The sequence below is a fragment of the Dioscorea cayenensis genome, chromosome 1 (genome assembly GCF_009730915.1).
Source record: "Dioscorea cayenensis subsp. rotundata cultivar TDr96_F1 chromosome 1, TDr96_F1_v2_PseudoChromosome.rev07_lg8_w22 25.fasta, whole genome shotgun sequence".
Lineage (NCBI taxonomy): Eukaryota > Viridiplantae > Streptophyta > Magnoliopsida > Dioscoreales > Dioscoreaceae > Dioscorea > Dioscorea cayenensis.
The window spans coordinates 1472512-1492103 of record NC_052471.1 but is presented as its reverse complement, the minus strand read 5'-3'; the positions used below and the strand labels follow the sequence as shown (position 1 = coordinate 1492103).

The window sequence follows — 19592 nt, the reverse complement described above, 5'->3', positions numbered from 1 at the left end:
AGAAAATGCCAGAGATAATCACATAATTTACAAGAGTGCCACCCGAGTTTCCCTCCCTCCGATTCGTTAGGGATGACTCGGCGAGCAAATTGCTTCTTGGCCATCTCCGCTTCGCATCCTCCGGAGCGGTGTGGAAATTATAAAAATTAAAAATTAAAAAAAAGGAGAAAAAAAAAATTTCTGGGCTCTGAGTCTCGGACCCACCCACCAATCAGCGCCGAGGAAAAATAAAATAAAAATAAAAATAAAAATTCAAAAAGCCCACCAAACCCTATGTGAGGCTTTTTTTTAGTTCCGAAAACACCCCTGGATTCGAATTTGAATCACGATCGTGCCATCGGTTCTCTCGATCACCAGACTGGCTTCTCGGCGAAGGCACCGAGGAGCGGCAGCGACTCCGCATGCCAAGCGGGTCGAAGGCCAGCATGGCAACACCCGCACTTCTGGAGATCTTCCAAGCAGGCGAACCGCGACGACGGGGAGGCGATGTGACGGAGGATCTCCTCGAAAGAGAGACTCATCGCAAGGGATGGTGAGAGGTCCGGCATGCGCGAAGCCGTACTCCTCCTCAGCCTGGGCGAGGAGTCGACGGAACACCGGGTGGTTGAGATGAGCCGCACGAACAACGAATCTCCGACGGCTACTCCCCACACACACCACCACATGCCCCGCCGGTACATCCGATGGCCAGTACTCCCCCGCCGCCCTTCGTCTCCACCTTCGGAGCATCTGCCGGAGCCTCACGATGTGCCGGATCTTGCTGCATTTTCCGATTCCGCCGGACATCTCTCTCTCTCTCTCTCTCTTTCTCTAACACTCTCTCTTTGCCGCGGGAGCTCGGTTTCGAAAGAAGGGAAGAAGAAGCGAAGGAGGAGGTGGAGTATATATAGCTGTGAAGGTGCGAAAATGCCCTTGAATTTTGGGAATAATTACAGTGGTAGTTAGTTATTGTTGAGGTTGGAGAGGGGTGGTAAACGGTCATTTACTCTAATAGTGTTCGTTAAGAAGGAAGGTGAGATTACCGCGGTGAGAGTCGAGGTGGAGTGAGTAGTGAGGCAGCTAGGAAATGGGGGGTGAGAGGTCGCTTAGAAGTACTAAGAATGGTGAGTAGAAACAAGGGGGGAGTTGGAGGTGAGAGTACGGGTCGTATGACCGGAGCCGTCAAAGGCTCGTGGGATGTCGGTGAAAAAGGATAACGGGTTGGGATAAAAAGCGGATCCGGATTGCTGTTACTGCTTTTGCACGGCGGGTGCGGATCCGCTGGCTTAATAACACTTTGGAATCCGTTAACAGCTGTTCTTTTTCCTAACCTTTTTCTTTTTTATTGAATAAATAAATAAATAAATAGTATTCAAAATATTTTAGTGACGGTCTTGACTTTTCATATATATATATATATATATATTTTACAAGCACAACAATTGTTCACATTTAAAAATCGAGATAAGTGAAACCTCGAGCTTATCCCTAATACAGAATCGATTGCTTTCAGCCGACGATTGATCATGCCCTCAAGCTACGCCTCTCAACTCGTATCAGATCGCATTCTTTTGCAGGGTTTACGTGTCAGAAAAATACTTATCGTCCTTCCCTCCACTATGGTACAAGATAGTATAGAGGTATTCTTAGGAGATTATTCAAGCAAATATGAATTAAAGTGCAGTCACCAGTATATGTTTGTCTTTTGATTTGGTATGCATAACTGTTGAGTTAATATTTCAACACATGTACTTTCACTTTGAGTGGGTTTTGATATTCGATCTCTGGTTTTTTCCAAAATGAACATCTACATAAAAAATCCAGTACTAATATACCATGAGGACCGTTAGTTTTGTCCACTTCTCCTACTACTCTTAAATTTTATTTTTTAAAATCTTAATTTTTTTTTAATATATTTGGTTTTAAGTTTTTCACATATTAGTTTTTTCAGAACCGTACGTATCTAAACCAATCTTGGGACAAAATAATTAAAGTCTTAGAAAAGTTAGATCTTTCTCATCACTACTTGATTAAGCAGCCTAAACCTATACTATTTGGACTATTGATAATCTCTTGATAATAATTAGAATTTTTTTTCTTATTATATTGCTTCTTTTAATTAATGCCATAAAAATCAATAAATAAATTTTTTTCCTTTAATTTATCCATAGTATAATTTATATTTTTAACCTAAGGCGGATTTGAAGCATTAAAGCCACATGTTCTTTTAATAACAATGCAATGTGTGTACTCCATAAATAGCAGTACATTTTGGACCAAAATTAGATTCAAACAATTAAAACCTATAAAGATATATATATATATATATATAAATATATATGGCATAATTTTATAGGGATATATAAGAAAATATTTATTTATACAAAGTAAAAAAAAAAAAATCACTAAACACTAGGTTAACTAACTCTAGTGTATTAAAAAAAGAAGGTTATTTGAACTATAAGTATTAGTCAAAGCTTGATTAGTGGATCTAGATTGATAGCTTCTCTCAATCTCAATAAACATTTTTAAAAAAATCGAAGGTACAAAGTTCTTGGATGAACCAAAATCCTAATCTCATTAGTAATAGATTAAAAACTCCATGGCACAATTATCAAGAGATTAAATAAATGAGAGAATGCCAAGAACCATGTTTGTGATTAGGTAGTATGAAGCCACTTAATACTTGTTTGATATCCAATTTATATTAAGCAAAGTTTTGGATTTTTTATATTATATAATTTAGAATAAAATCAAACTATATCATCATCTGATTGTTGACAACGAATGAGAGTATGACACATAGTGTATTCGACAATTTGGTATTAAAAGACAAGTCTTACCAGCATATGTAAGTGATACATGGATAAAACACATAAAACCATAGCATTAATTTTTATATCTAAGATTAAAACTGTCTTTGATATAAGTTTTACATATTTGTATATTGTTTAAACTATTATTAAAAAATAAAACAAAATTATATTTAATTTTTTGAAAGTTCAATAGTAATTAAAGACAAATTTTAATAATAATTACCATTAATATAAAACTTAAATATAAAAAGAAGAAGACCACAGTTAAAAATTAGTTTGTGTTGTATCATTTTTTTATTAAATTTAATATAAAAATACTAAACCTATTATATTTATTGAATATAAATATCCTGAATAAAAAGAGTATTCTCAAACCTTTAAAATAAAAAATATAATTAATTTTTTAATATATATATTTTTAAAAAATTATAGAAGGTTATCATATATATCAAACTCTAAATGATTAATTAAACATTTATATTATTTAAATAAGTAATTTTAAGTTCGAATCATCTGCTTAAAAAAAAATGTTTTTTTACAAAGTTATCCTTGACTCTTTTCGGATTATTTTAGAGTGTTACCCATATCAAAGCCAATGAACAAAGCGATATATATATATATATATATATATGTAATAAAATAGTGTGGGGGCAAGAGAAGAAGATAAAGAAATGAAGGAAAGGACGCATAGCCATGTGCAAGAGGCAACTATTCCACTACTTTTTTCTAATGTGTTGTTTTCATCATTTTGTTTTGTGTGCTTTTTAAATAAATAAAAATAATAATAAGAAAAATAAGAAAAAAGCTCAACCTACCATAACTTCCAATCTTATGTAAAATATGTCTAATTTCTTACCGATGTTCTTTAAATAAATATTTATATCGCCATTCCATGCATGTCCCTACTAATCACTTGTATGTCTCCATAGGCCTAAGGGGTATATATGTAAATATAGTAATAGAATTTTTTTATAAGATGGATATATTTGTAATAGAACATGTTGGAGATATCTACTCTTTTATATGGTTTTCAGTACCTATATCCAGCGTTAAAAACTAATTTTTTATATAATATAAAAGATATAAGATAATTTAAGTTATCTAAATTCAAATTACTATGAATACCATTTCATTTAATTTCCATAAATTAAAATTTTAAAATGAAGGAGACAATGATGAAAGATTTCATTTGGATGGTTATAATGTCATAAAGCAAATTGTTCATTGATCCAAAATACATTGATATTTGACACAAATAAGGTACAACAAATCTTTGTTAGGTTGCAAATATGATATGCAAGAGTTTTTAATCAACCATGCCATCATCACATTATATTCTCTTAGGTTTAGTAGATATAGATAAGATCTACCTTTATATATATATATATATATATATATATATATATATGTATATAAATAATTGTTAATTTGTTAATTTTTAGAGGGAATATTAAGATGTGATGTTTAAGCATGCAAAATTAGGGTTTTTGTCTTAATGATTCGAAGGGAACGTACTAAATTTAACAATAATCTTGATGTGATTGCTTTATCATAGCATTCAACTATACTATAGTGATGTAAAATGAATATGTCGGGTCGGTAGTTCAGTTTTATTTTATAAAATTTTAATCTAACTATAAAATTAGTTTAATATAAAATTTATCTTTCAAAATTTTTTGTTTTTTAAAAAGTATTATAAAAATTACTATATTTGTTGTATTCAAATTAAAATAACAATTCATTATGCATGTATATTAAAAAAAATGAATGATAGGCATGTATATTTGTTATATTGATGACAAAATAAAATTTTATATTAATTTCTTTTATCATCGATGGATTAAATTAAAAAATGACACTGCTATCATAGTGGATGAGCTGTAATGCATTTGATTTCGATATAAGAGATCGACTCCTTTAATTTCAAAAAGCATTGTTAAGAGGCAAATAAAATTTTTATGATTGTTTATTTATGTTTTAAGAAAATAATAATCTTAATCTTGCAACTTAATTTCTTCAATCATAATCAGTAACCCCGTGATTATTGATTTGACATGATTGATGGTAATAAAATATAATTAATAATTAATTCAAATAATTATCATCCAATAAAATCTCTTTCATGCATGCATGCAAAAAAAAAAAATTTTATTAAGGAAAATAAATGGGTCCGGGGACGAGTTAAAACAACTAGAAAGAATATTACAAAGCCTAATGATCTATAAGATGTGACATCAATGCTAAAAAGTGAAAACAAGTTATTCTTAAAAAAAACGTAGAAAGCATCAATGAAAGGTCTAGGTATAACAAATGCAAGAATGATTAATTGTCTCAAAATTTCATAGACTGAGATCCTAAAAAAGACATGATGATGAAAGGTAGGTTAAGTTTCTTCTTCATTAGTTCATACCATCCTCATAATGCATTAAAGAAATAAAATAAAGTTTATATCAAATATTTAGTTAAAAAGAGTGTTTCATATGTTTGATTAAATGAATGGAATAAATGAGACATTGAAACTAAATGAGACAAGATCAATTTCATAAACCCCACTACCCATCACTCCTTCACAACAATTCAATTGATTTTAGAAAGCTAGATTAAGTGGATGACATACTATTATTATTGTCATTATTATTATTGTTATTATTGTTATTATTATTATTATTAGTAGTAGTATTTAGTTTCATATAATACAATTAAAAAAAATTCTGAAATGTTTAACATATATAGAGATACATGCAAAAGAAAAACCAAAATAATAATAATCACACACAAACACACATGACATGTTTTTGAAAAGACTTTAAGTGAATCTTTTCATGAAAGAAACTCCAAACCTTTGAACTTTAATTTTTAGCTTTATATATATTTAAATAAATCCAAAAATTGTATGCTTGTTCATCCCTCTCCCCTAGAGCACTATGACAGTCTAATCACCATAGAATTGTTGGCCCTACACCACCTTTGTCAATTGGAATTAAACAACTCATGGGGCATACCATATGAGTTTTTGAGCCACAAAGACAAGACATCCAATGTGTACTTTGGCCTTTCCAAACAACATTCTTATTTTCTTAGTTGATAAAGTTGTAGTTTTCATTAATTAGTTCTATACAATCTAATAATAATGATAATAATATGGCAAATGATTATTGTACATGCATATATATATATATATCACACACACACACATTTTGTTTTAGATTAATGATGAGTGTGTGGTGAGAATTAATGAGATTGTGAAATGAATGGATAAGTCAAAAGAAGAAAAGTACATGATTTTTGTACTCCTAATAAGATGTACTAAGTGTGTATCGTTGGAAAGTAGTGTACGTACGTAGAAGAGATCAATTAATTAGAAGTGAATGCAAATGCATGATACATGCATGTGCTTTCCACGTACGTTAACACCATGAAATGTCTAATTACCAACTTCTTTTTTTAAGCCCTTTTTTGGTCTTTTGACATCATGCTTTGTTGGATCATTGTTTGGATTTGTTGTATGTTTCAACAATGATATACTTTTAATTTTTTTTTTTTTTACTTTTATTTGTCATATGTACATGATTAAGACTTGGCAGTAGGAGTTAATAAAATGAGAGAAGTCGTTCTTAACTTGTCATATCATTGAGCCATTATCATGGAGAACAATTTTTTTTTCCAAATATATATATATATATATATCTCATATTTCAACATCTTATAAATATTATGGCGAAATCAACTATCAAGATCAATTGAAATAACGAAATCATATACATATATATATATATGTATTAAAAATCACTTGCACATTTTTGTAGGGCTTTCAGTATCTAACTGCTTTGGTTTAGGGTTATTAATCATAAGGAACTAGTGAGTCAAAGGTTAAAAATACACTTTGTAAATAAAAAAAAGGAGTGAATGATAGTTTATTTTTAATGTTTAAATTTATGAATACACAATATAAATATAAATATATATATATATTAAAGTTATAAAAGGTGATTTGATTGGGCAAGCAAGAGATGGTGGATGCCTTGAGTGCATGCACGGAAAACCTAAAAAAGGAAGAACAAGGACGTAGTAGTACTAATGCTTAAGCCATGCCAAAATACAAAACGGTGCTTTAAATTTATGTCCACTTGGTATAAAAAGATAAGTCTTTGATTTTTCATTTTATCTTCAATAAAACTTTAATTTTTATAATTCAAACAGACAACAAAAAAAAATGTACTTTCATATCTCAAGATATTTTTATAGATAATTAATTGGTTTCAAGATTTTAGATTTATTTACTTTATTAATGTATTTTTTTAATAACAATAATAATTTTGGGTAAATACTAGATAGCATGTGAAGCACATGGAATGAGAGTTTTGCAATAAATAGATATTGATTGAACACCATAAATGAAGAAACCAAACTTGTTTCTCTCTCAATCTCTATTTAATTTTATGAATACAAGTGTAAATCTTATCTTCTTTCAAACTTATCATATTTTTCAAGTATTTTAAGTATATTTTGTCAACTAAACTTTCAATCTTTAATTTTTTTATTGATATTAAGATCAAGATAATATAAATAAATATTAAACTTGTCAATTGATTCAATGAAGTATATATGCCAACTTTCACAATGGCATGTTTTTTTGTTGGGAAGAGGAGCGGGGCGAACCCACTAGAGACCCCAGGGACGTGCACAAGTCTTGGTGGAACAAGTGAGGATGAGACCGCACTCACGTGGGCGCTGGAACCACTTGTACACAACCATTATTCACAACTCCTAGAAATGCGCCTCGATCGAGAATCGAATCTCACCAGCTCCAGTTCTACATCGGCCGATAGTTGTAGATAGACTCGCATGTCGTTGGCATTATATATATATATATATATATATATATATATATATAATTTTTAGCTTTAGTTTGAACTTTTTGAAGGGCAATCACATCTTCTTAATGATAAAAGTTAATTATGCATGAATCATGAAGATAGAAAGCTAGTGCTTGCCACAAAGATTTTATGATATGAACTCAAATTATTTATTTATTTTTGGAAAAAAGAACTCAAATCATGTGCTTTCCCAAAGTTGGATAGATTGAAACTCATCATCCACTAGTTTTCTTTTGTGTTTATATATATAATATTTAAATTGAGTACGTTGGTAAAATGAATTTAGTTACCATGACAAAACTTTATTATTACATAAAAGATTCAATAAAACTTTATTATAAAAGTTTGATTCTAGGCTTTTTTACACTATATATTTACTTTTATTTTTAAAATCATTTTTAATAAATAATATTTTTCAGAATTTTTTCAGAATTTTCTTCTCTCAAATATTACCACATATTTAAATTGATACAGTTGAAAATAATGCTTTGTAATCATTGAAGCAATAATTAAAATATCAATCGATTTATTCTAAATTTTAATAATTAAAAATAATTACAAAAAATTTAAATATATATGTGTCTATAAATATATAGACACAAAAACAAAAAGAGAAAAAAGATAAAAATAACTAACTCATGTTTCCTCTCCGAAAAAAGTGGTCAAGATCACCACCAATTCAAAACCCTAAAACTTGCCTTAATGACCAACATACATAGCATGAAACCAAACAAAGATTCTAGGGCAAATGCTCATGGAGCACAAGAAGGGTGAAACATATGGTTAGCTTTGACACAAAAAACAGGCAAAGTTTGAGACAAACACTAGTTCAAATCAGTGAAAGGTGTCATTCATATCATAATCAACAAAGATTCTCAAATTGATACTTAACAGACTTCTCATGCTCTCACAATGCACCATGCAACAAAATTTTGCCTCCATGCAATGACAATACACCATGTCAAAGCCAACCTTTTATTTACTAACCATCTCAGTCTGTTTGAGAATTTGTCACTTTTAATCTATTCACATTTATATGATTTTTATATATAGTTTTTACATTATATATATGGTGTTATATTAATAAATACAGAAAATATGAGCTATGTTAATGTTATACAAGGTCTTTCATATATAGACTTTACGCAAAGAAAAAAAATGCACATCTATACTAGGATATATAACTGTATAAAATATCGAACTAATTTGAACATATTCTTTATATAAATATGAGTATACTAAATTTCTTTCAACCTCTATAAAAGCATATAATTATAAAGATCATATTTATTTATATGATTTTATAAAAAATTATATATTTATTTATAAATTTTTATTAATGAAAATCAGCTTATAAATTTTATCTGTTTCTCAAGTTGAATGAAGAAAAAAAAAATATTTATCAAATAAAAATACATAAAAGAGAAGGATGAAATAACAACGTAACTCTCTTCAATCGCTATTGCTTGGAGCATGTGATCATTTAATTTTTATTCTCTTTAGACATTTTTGAAGGGTTGCTTTTTCATGATCTTTATATAATTAAAGAGGCATTTAAATTAGAATTTTGATTCTTTCCCTCTCTTAAGAAGTTCTTATTCTTGTCATTCATTTGTTTGGATCTACCTTGAAAGCCAACAGCTGTAACTATTAAATAATAAGTTGGCATGCATTAAGGTTAGGGTTAGGGTGGTCATCATATTATATATATATTAATGAATTAATAAGAAGTATACATGTCACAGCTGTAGAACGTTGTTTTGTTAAGCATAAGAATATGATGCCATGCATGGGTTTTACTTGTTAATTAATTATATCCTCTTAATTTTTTTAAGTGTACTTGACAACCCTTACCCAAAAAAAAAAAATAATATAGGACATTTTAGTACCCTTTCCAGCTCCAAAGCTTCTTAACTTTAATGTATATACACACACACACACAGACTTTTATAAGCTAAGTTTTATTTTTATAATTATTTGATACTAGTATCGTTAAAATAAATTTTATTAATTTTAACACACTTTTGTGGTAGAGTTTTAAAACTTAAAATTTAGTACATTTTTGAGCAAATGAAGTAAGAGTCACTGAGAAAATATCTTTTTGATGTTCGGAATAAAATGATATGATAATAGTCTCACTTTGTATGTATGACCTAAATTTGAATATATAATATATTTTAAATGGTATAAAACTATGAAATCTGATGTGTAACAGGTCACAATTTATAATTTCTAATATGGATTGAACCAAATCATTATAAATAATTAATGAAAATTTTCAGCAGGTTTTTTTTCTTTATTTTTGTATTTAGTAGTATGGTTAAAACAAATTTTATTAATTTTAACACACTTTTGTGGTAGAGTTTTAAAACTTAAAATTTAGTATTGGCCAAATAAAATGAGTCATTGAGAAATTATTTTTTTGAACTTATGAATAAAATAATATGATAATAGTCTTACTTTGCATGTATGATCTAAACCTGAATATATAATATATTTTAAATGGTACAAAACTATGAGGTCCGATGTGAGACAGGTCTCAATTTACATTTTTTGATATGGAATGGACCAAATCATTATAAATAATTAATAAAAATTTTTAGCAAGTTTTTTGCTTTTTATTTTTGTATAGTATGGTTAAAACAAATTTTATTAATTTTAACACACTTTTATGGTAGAGTTTTAAAACTTAAAATTTAGTAATTCTTTGGTAAAAAAAAGTAAGAGTCACTGGGAAAATATTTTTCTAAAGTTCGGAATGAAATGATATGATAATAGTCTCACTTCATAGGTATGATTTAACCATGTATATAATATATTTTTAATGGTGCAAAACTATGACGTTCAATTGAGACATGTCACAATTTATAATTTCTGATATGGATTGGACCATTTCAATATAATAATTAATGAAGATTTTAAATGAGTTTTCTTTTTTTAAAATATTTGTATTTCGTATACGGATTGATAGCATAAATTTTATAAGGTATAAATATCAAAATGGTCCCTCTATTTTTTGTTTTTCGCCCTTTTAGTCCCTCTAATATAAAATTCACTCTTTTTAGTCCTCAGATTTAGCATTTTCGTCCTTAGTTGTAAAATCATTTCTTTGTGCTCCCTCGATATTCTGGCATTTATCCTTTTTTTGGTCCCTCTAATTCATCAATTAGAAGGACCAAAAGAGCGAATCCGTCGATTAGAGGGGACCAAAAAGACAAAAATGCGAAAAATCGAGGATCAGCGGATTTTATATTAGAGGACTAAAAGCTGAAAACACAAAATAGAGGGATCATTTTGATATTTTGACCATTTTATAAATCTCCAACATACTTGGAAATGAGTTTAGCAACTCATTTCTTAAAAAAAAAAATCCTATTAAAAAAAGTCAAAAGATTGCCTAATTTTTTATATAAAAAAATAAGCTAAAATAAATAAAAATAGAAAAATAATTTGATTCATGAATCTACCTGTGGGCCAATCTAAGAAATAACCATAAAAACTTCAACATTTCACACACATGTATATAAATATTTGTCATAAACGATCGATAACAAAAACCAGCACAAAATGATGGATATATTATTAAATTCTATATAAAGTCAAAAAATAATACCATGACATTGTGTATGACGGTCATATAAAAGAAAAACTTCACCATGACTTAATATGATGTCAGTCTGTATGACTGTCATAAAAATAACAATCATTTACATAAGAGTTGATATTTTATTTTCCTCTGCTCTGAAATGAAATATTCACCATTTAAGAAAAAACTAAATTGTAGAGGGTATTTTTCTAGTTTTAAAATAACAATAATGTAGCGTTTGGTTTGCAAATAATAATGGAATATGAATAAAAACTACGCTTAGGGCTGTGCACGGTCCAAAACCGGACCGGACCGGTTCAAAACCGGACCGGACCCGGTTAAAGCAGATTCTTTTATTATTGGAGCCGGACGGACTCAAAATATGAGAAAACCGGACCCGGTCCAAACTGCTTTTTGGACCGCTTTTGGACCAATTTGGTCCAATCCCGGTTCGATCCCGGTTTTATGAATTAAAATTAAATTAATAGAATGGTCATTTAATATATAGAGTTAAAAACAAACAATCGAACTTCATTAGAATAGAAAATTTACATATATATATATATATATAGAGAGAGAGAGAGTTTAAGGTAAAAATAACTAAAGCAGTGGAAACCGTCCGGGTCCCGGTTTGGACCCATGGTTCCAAAAAAAGCGGAGCCGGACCGGACCCGATCCCGAGCCGGTTTTCAAAAACTGGGACCGGACCGGTTAATAATGAAACCGGTTGGAACCGGACGGCAGTTCAAAAAAACCGGTCCGGTCCGGTTTACGGTTTAACCGGTTTTTTTGAACAACCCTAACTACGCTCGGTTGAAAGTTGTGTGACTTTTTGTGTCACTATCATTTGGAATGAAAAGAATAAAAAAAAATTGTGATAAAATTGCCTTAATGTCTTTAATATAAATAAATAGCTTTTATATATAAAATAGTGAATAATATTCAATGATATATATTTTTTATTTATAAAATATTTTAAATATTATTATTGAAAATAATCAAATTAATGATTTTTATTTAATTAAATATCTATTAAGTGTAAAAATATTATTTCACTTTAATTATTATAATTAAAAATATATATACATTAAATAATTCATATTAATATTATTTTTAATTATTCTAACTAAATATTTGAATTAGTCAATTTATGTTAATTATTATAATTAATTATTTAAATTAATAATTTTTATTTAACTAAATCTTAAGTAAGCATAAAAATCTCATTTCACCATAAATAGTATTCATTACTTTACATTTCCCCCAATTTTAAGAGTAATACAATTCCTTAACTTTAGAGGTAATACAATTATTTAATTGTAAATAATTAAATTATCTACCATACTCATTACCATTATAATAGTTGTATATTCAAACATGGAATTATATTACTTTCACTATACACACAATTTCATGAACAATTGAAACACAAAGAAACTCAAATATAAGTTTTATTACAAATCAAATCCCAAAACTTCCAGAAACTGTGCAAAGCACAAACTAAGTTTATGAAAACCAAAACCCAGAAGTTCCAGAATCCAAGTAAATTACATCATAATCTTATGCAAGACACAGATTCAATGTCTCTATTTGTAGCAGATACAAACCTTCTGCCACATGAACATACACAAAAATCAAGCAAACATAGTACTCTTCCGGGACTGATTGAACAATCAATTTACAGGTATTTTTCCATGCCCGATTTTCATCACAATGATTCATATAAACTTGGCAGAACCAAAGATCAAACATCGCCCGATCTTTAATCGGTGATTTGTTGTCATCGAGCTTGCAGTTTAAGCATGAGCTCTTCATCTCTGCCATCGCCTCTCTGCAAAGAAAACATTGAAAGATATTAAGGAATGTATTATTATCGTATTCTTGATTCCTAACCCATAATATTTAAATTATGAGTTTTCATCAAAAACAATCAAACATGCTTAACGTATTTGAATGGAGTGATTAATACATTTACACATACTACGATTGGCAGCTCATGGAAGACAAGAAATTACCAGCAGAATTGTGAGGGGAATGAGTAGCATTGCCTTTAGCATTTTGCGCTTGAGATGTTGATCTCTGTATGCGCGGAGATGAGTCTTGTTTTCCGTTTGCCATAGGTAAGGAATGCCTCTTCTGCAGGTGGTCATTATCATGTGTGTCCGGGCTTGATTTCGGGGAGATGCTTGTATGTGCCTTGGCCCGTGCAGACTTGGTGGCTTGCATATAACTCGGAAGAGCATTGCTACTGCTGATTCTTGGCTCATGCTCAACAGTGTCAGGTTTAGGTACATTAGGGAGTGAACTCCTCTTTTTTCGATTCTTGGTATCCTTCGACTTTTGTTCCCTGCTACTTGAATCACTGTTTGGTGTAGACGGTGATCTTGTCACTGCTGTTTGTGACTTGTGTTTTCGAGCAGGCATATTGTTGTCTTTCTTGCTCTTTTTAGTCCCAACTGATATCTGGCTTGAAGGAGTTCCATGAGACTCCAAAACGGTGGCATGGCTTCTTGGAGATCCTTCTGGTGATGATCTGTAAACCGGTTGATCTCCAATGTGCTCCAGATGAGTCTGTAAGTCCGAACTGGTAGGTTCTATTTGTTGTTTCTCCACTTGGACTACTGAATCACCGATACCGACCAAACCAGCATTAATTTCCATCACCTTCAGTATTTGTTTGTGTCGATCTTATTTGCTTCAGCATTCAGATTTTTTTCATAATTAAACATATTACCATCACTACGATTGGCAGCATAGTTTTCTTTCTCAACAGGTCCAATTTCAAGAACAATTTCACCACCTTCTGCTTCTGATCTGTCAGGCGAGTCCAGCGTAGAGGAGATGGAAATTTCAGTACCACATTCAGAGGAAGCCATTTGAATTCTTGAATCAGCAGTAGAAATTTCTAACAAAGTATGATCCTTGGTCTTTATCGAAGAAACATTCACTTGGGAATGAACACTATCTGATTTTGATTGTATAGACCTACTCGCACTTTGAGCAGAGCTCAGCTCTTCAAATTTAGACTGTGCAGCAATAAATGCAGGATTGCAAGTCCTTCTCGAACCAAAAGCAAACCTTTTTCCTTCAGTCTCTGACGGTTCTCTTCCATCGTCATGTTTTTCGCTTGTATTGATTTCAATTGCAGATTCAACATCCCGCAATGGATGTGAAATCTCATTTTCATGTGAATGCAAAGGTTTATGATCAGAGAAACAAAACGAGGATTCTTGCACGACAATATCTTCAGTCTTTGTATGGTTAGATTTTATCGCATTGAAGAACTGATCCTCATCTTGCTCATACTTGTCTGCGGAACTTGAGCAACTGAATGGAGCTTTGAACTCAAAGCTACCGAATGTATTATTCATCAAATCTCCATCAGTAACTTCTGGTTTTGCTGAAACTTGTGTCGCCATAACCTCATTTGATAGTCTACGAGTGGCCGGATTGGTATCTTCTTCAAGCACTTCTTGGTTGTCCAGAGGTAACTTATGCTCGTGTATAGATGATGATGTTACAGTCATCCATCTCTCCAACCATCTCCACGAAGAATCAGAGCTTGAAAAATCACATTTAATGTGAAAGGTTTTCGTCTTTGGCATTGACTCCAAAAGCTTGCAGAAAATAGAGAACCATAAGTTTTCAAGAGAATATTCAATATGTAATAACACTCTCATTATTAACTTTCATTGCACAAAAAAAAAAAGAAGTTTTCCATGAATCTTTGGTACTATCATGAGAAATTTCTGATAATATTTTTTTATTAATTTATGAATTATAATTGTTGTAAATGCCCAAACTATCCTCATCATAAAAATAAAAATAACTTGAATTATTCTTCAATTATTAATAACAGCAAACTAACAAAAATTTATGTAAAATATTCAAAAAGTATAAAATGACCCAAATATCATAAAATATGTAGATTTGACGGATGTTAGGTGTTTTTATTAAATGTTGATAATGTTGACAATGAAACACAACAAACGCATAAAAGCAAGGAACTATAGACAGAAATAAAAAAAAAACCTCAAATAAATAATTTGCACAGCAGGAAGCATTCATTTTTAAACAAATATTACCTGCTGTGCGAAACCATTGGAAAGTATTATCTGGATTGATGAATGTGTTTTTCCCCTGTTGCCCTTCCCCTGCAGAAAAACAGAACAAGATCCAAACGATAAATTGGCAGCATTATAATCATAAAGCGAACATGATAAGTCGGAATAAAAAATAATATTCAAATGCTAAATAACTTTAAAAAAAAACAGACATGATAGACCTTAAAAGTTTCAACTAGCATTTAGGAAACTTCACCTTGTCAGTGAAATTAGAAACAATAATACATTTATTCAGAAAAATACAAGCAGTAGTATGATAGGTCATTACCAGAAGTGCAGATCCTGGCTTCTTAAACTCTTTGGTAGCTGATTTCTGAACCAATTGGCATGCAAGGCGAACCCTTACAAGTGCTTGAAATTTAACAATTGCTTGAGAAAGCCGCAAAGTTTCAACAGCTTCCCTTCTGATAAGATGCCCACGAATAGCAGATTGCAATTTGACAACATTCTTAAGTTTTACTAGTTCTTTCCGAGCCTAGAAATTGAGCAGAAAATGCAGGAATCGATATTATAACCTTATTATTGATAAGAACTTGTGAACTTAGAAGACAGACATGGTAAAGAAAGTACCAAGTATCTGCGGACACTGGCCTGAATGACTACAGCAACAGAGTCCTGCTTCTTGTCATCAAGAGGAGTATTTCTATCAGAGACCTGTGTATTAGCTTCTTCCGAATTAAATACAGCTGATGGTAAGGGGGATGTTTCTCTTTGTTTATCTTCAGCACGGGTTTTTTCCGGGATGCTTAAATGTATAGGTGAATCAAAAGTAGCGGGAGTAGTCTCTAGTGTTTCTTTGTTAAAGGCAGTAGAGACTGGTTCAGAATTCACACTGTTGCTTAGAACACGATGGCCTGCAGATTTCTTACGGAAACTCCATCTGCGCTTATCTAAAGAACTTTTTGTCTGAAAAAGGAAAAAGGAAAATAATAAGAAACATTCTGTTCACTAATAAACCCTCAACCAACAAGTGCTTATTTATAAGTATTCGAATAAAACCAAGATCAGCAATGAGTAGAAGTCTGGGAGACTATGAAAAATCAAATGATCAAGTATATAGAACAAACAATAGCGTCTCAGTGGAGAGTTTATGAATAAGTATTCAAATAAAACAATGTTTACAGCATACCCTAGCGAACATGAAAGGAAAGAACCACTGACAAAAGATACAATAACATGGTAGTGTCTCAACGTAGCATACAGTTAGAGCCAAGCTTTGCAGGCGACAGATTTAATACCAACCGAGATGAAGATCTATCACATTGAATTTTTTCACGCAATAGGATGGAAAAGCAGTGAACTGAACAGAATTAAAAGTTGTTGATCTCCCTCAAGATAGTAAATGCACATTTATTTCTATTTGGTCCACTGCTTTTAAGGCCTATAATTAGAATTCAAGATAATAATGCACACACATGATACATGCTGTACACAGTGCAATTCTAATAACACAAATATATCAACTCTGACTTCTATTATTGGAAACAATTAAAGCTTTGCATATAAATTTTTCCTTGACAGATGTGGAACATTGTTCACCTCTAGCAGAATCTGACACTAAGATAAATGTTCCCAGCACAGTTTAAAGTAAGGCACTGAGAAATGCATCAATGGAAAAAGTAAGACACCAACTAAATTCAATAATTTAAAAAAGAAAAGAAAAGGAGTAACAGTGCTTTCAACCAGCCGACATAAAAAGTGATTATCAAGAGTGGCTTACATCAAACAGAAAACTCTTAGGACTTATAACTGTAATCAATCTTCAACTTATGAGGATTAGAAAATTCTCAATCATGTTCCATGTGACAAAACAGGAGAACATGACATTATGAATAATCCTTGCAAAAGGACAGCTATCAACACAATTATTTTTGCTGTCTGCTTCCTTTATTTCTTAATTTTATAAATATTCAACTAATCTGGATTTCCACTCTTCTTTGCCAGTACCCTCTGTTCCAATTTATAATTCACTAATCACAGTGGTAAGTCTAAATCTGAATTCCTTGCAATGACCAAACATTTGCAATGAATGCACCGAAAAAACACAAAAAAATGGCAAAATTTATCCTACACAACAATCTATCAATAATTATGCAACTTTTACTCCAAATCAGAACACCAAAATGGAAAACAATGCATCAACAAATAATATTATGTAAATGCATTCAGTAAACAGCAAAACACTGAAAAATCTCACAACCCAGAGTCCAACTTCCACACAAAAACAATATCTAAATCAAATTCAAGGAGAAAAGAAAAATCAGAGCAAACTTTTAAAATGAACAATGTGGAAAATAGATCTGTTATAGTTAACACAAATCCAATAAAAAAAAAAAATCCAAACTTTAGACGAAGAATAAAAAAAATCCAGATTAACTCCCACAATGGCACACGAGATCCATCAAAACAACGGCCAAGCTCAGATTTTTCCACAAGCATTGAACCCAAAACTCAAATACAAAAGCAAACCATACTATTAAACCAAATCAAAGCACACCAAGCAAAAGATCATCAAAAAAATACACAAAAAAACAGTGAAAACCCTGAAAATGAAAGACACCTAACCTCAGATGGAGCGAGTTCTTCGTTATCACTGGAATCTCCAGCTCCACAAGTAATGATCTTCAAGCACGAGTTCGAAGACTTGCCCATTTTCGCCAGAAAATTCAAAACTTCGGGTTTTGATTTCGCCGCAGAGCTCCTCAGTAGCACAGTGACTGCGTTTTGGCGGAGTTATTTATCCGCGAGACACTGCACCGGCGTTCGAGATTGTCGGGACTTAAAGCACGCTTCTTAAATTTGGTTGAATCCCTCTCTTAACGTCCGCCGTTTTAACTGTTCCACCCTTTTCACAAAGAAACCCCTTAAATATTATTTAATTATGTAAATATTGGTAATTTTTTTATTTATGAAATTAAATATATCTATATATATTATATATTAATATCAACTTCTACACTATACCATACTATTATAAAGACCGTCGGATCAGAATCCAATTATTCATCACTCAACAATACATTTGAACACTGAGATGATACGGTAGAAATATAAAATTTTTTCACTTTGGGCAAAATAAACTATATATTTTATAATTATGTATATGTTTTTTAAAACTTTTATTTTCAATCAGTATTTTTTTATTTATAATTCATATATATACAGACATATGAAGAATTATATATAATTCCATGAGAAATTTTCACTTGATCAAATCAAAATAATTTTTCTGACTACTATTTGGTGAGAAAAACCCTTGTCAGGGATTGGCAAGTAATTTTGTTCACCGGAATCGTAAGAGTTACATGTACTTACTGTGACTGCATCTACGCTCACCCCCACATGCGTCGCAAATCACGAGAATCACGAGAAACTGCTTAAATCTCGGGACCCGCGAGTTTTCATGCCGATATCTCGTATCCTTTATGATAAACACAAAAGATCTCCTCGTTACGGTCATTTACTCCGCCGGCCATGTTTAACTAACCTACGCCTTGCTTCCTTTCCTCACCCAACTTATTATGACTAATTTTATCAATTTTTTAAAATTTTAAATTATATCATTTTCCAAGCTATTAAAAATATAATTTTTTTCAAAAAAACAAAAAGCAACTTTATGCTTTTATCCTTCTTTTTCTATAAATAAATGATTTATCTATTTTTTTATAAAAACAACAATAAATACTATATTCATTAAGACATACTCGAATAATTTGAGCAATAAATTTGTACCAATAATTAAACTTTAGTATTATTATTGAAACTCAGAGTTTTTTAAATGGGACTAATCCTGAACTCATAAACAGATCAAAACAAGTCCAGTAAGAGTCTTTTGGTCAATTAAAAATAGTCGTTAAATATTACTAAATTTAATCAAAGTTATTGAGCGACATGAAAAATTTTCAAAATAAAAATAGAGTTTGAAAATTCCGGCGGAACATATAAAACAAGCAATGAAGGTGGCAGCATTGGACGCTAGTGCCACATGATGTCCGGACACGTGCGACACGAATTGGTACGTGCGCATCAAGCGTGCGCGGGGCCGAGTAATAATAGAATTAGTAGGGTCCTTTTTGCACATAAACCTCCAAAATTGCTTAATCACATTTACACCCCTTTCAAAATTTTTAATTAATTCTTCCTTTCCTTGATTTTTTTTCTTTCTATTTTTTTGCAAAAAGAACTATGTGTAAAATACTTCAAAACAAGA

General features: G+C 30.9%; 2 protein-coding genes across 2 annotated transcripts; both read right to left on the bottom strand.

The window, feature by feature from the left end:
• Positions 1 to 228: 228 nt before the first annotated feature.
• Positions 229 to 846, bottom strand: LOC120262018 (auxin-responsive protein SAUR50). The gene is given in 2 exon segments (XM_039270055.1): positions 229 to 509; positions 511 to 846. Coding segments are annotated over 2 exon segments (435 nt in total). The 5' UTR covers positions 787 to 846; the 3' UTR covers positions 229 to 350.
• An 11828-nt stretch (positions 847 to 12674) lies between these two features.
• On the bottom strand, positions 12675 to 18166 carry LOC120260645 (protein IQ-DOMAIN 32-like). The gene is given in 7 exon segments (XM_039268177.1): positions 12675 to 13089; positions 13274 to 13926; positions 13929 to 14875; positions 15344 to 15412; positions 15651 to 15857; positions 15953 to 16288; positions 17948 to 18166. Coding segments are annotated over 7 exon segments (2319 nt in total). The 5' UTR covers positions 18035 to 18166; the 3' UTR covers positions 12675 to 13069.
• Between the last annotated feature and the right edge of the window lie 1426 nt (positions 18167 to 19592).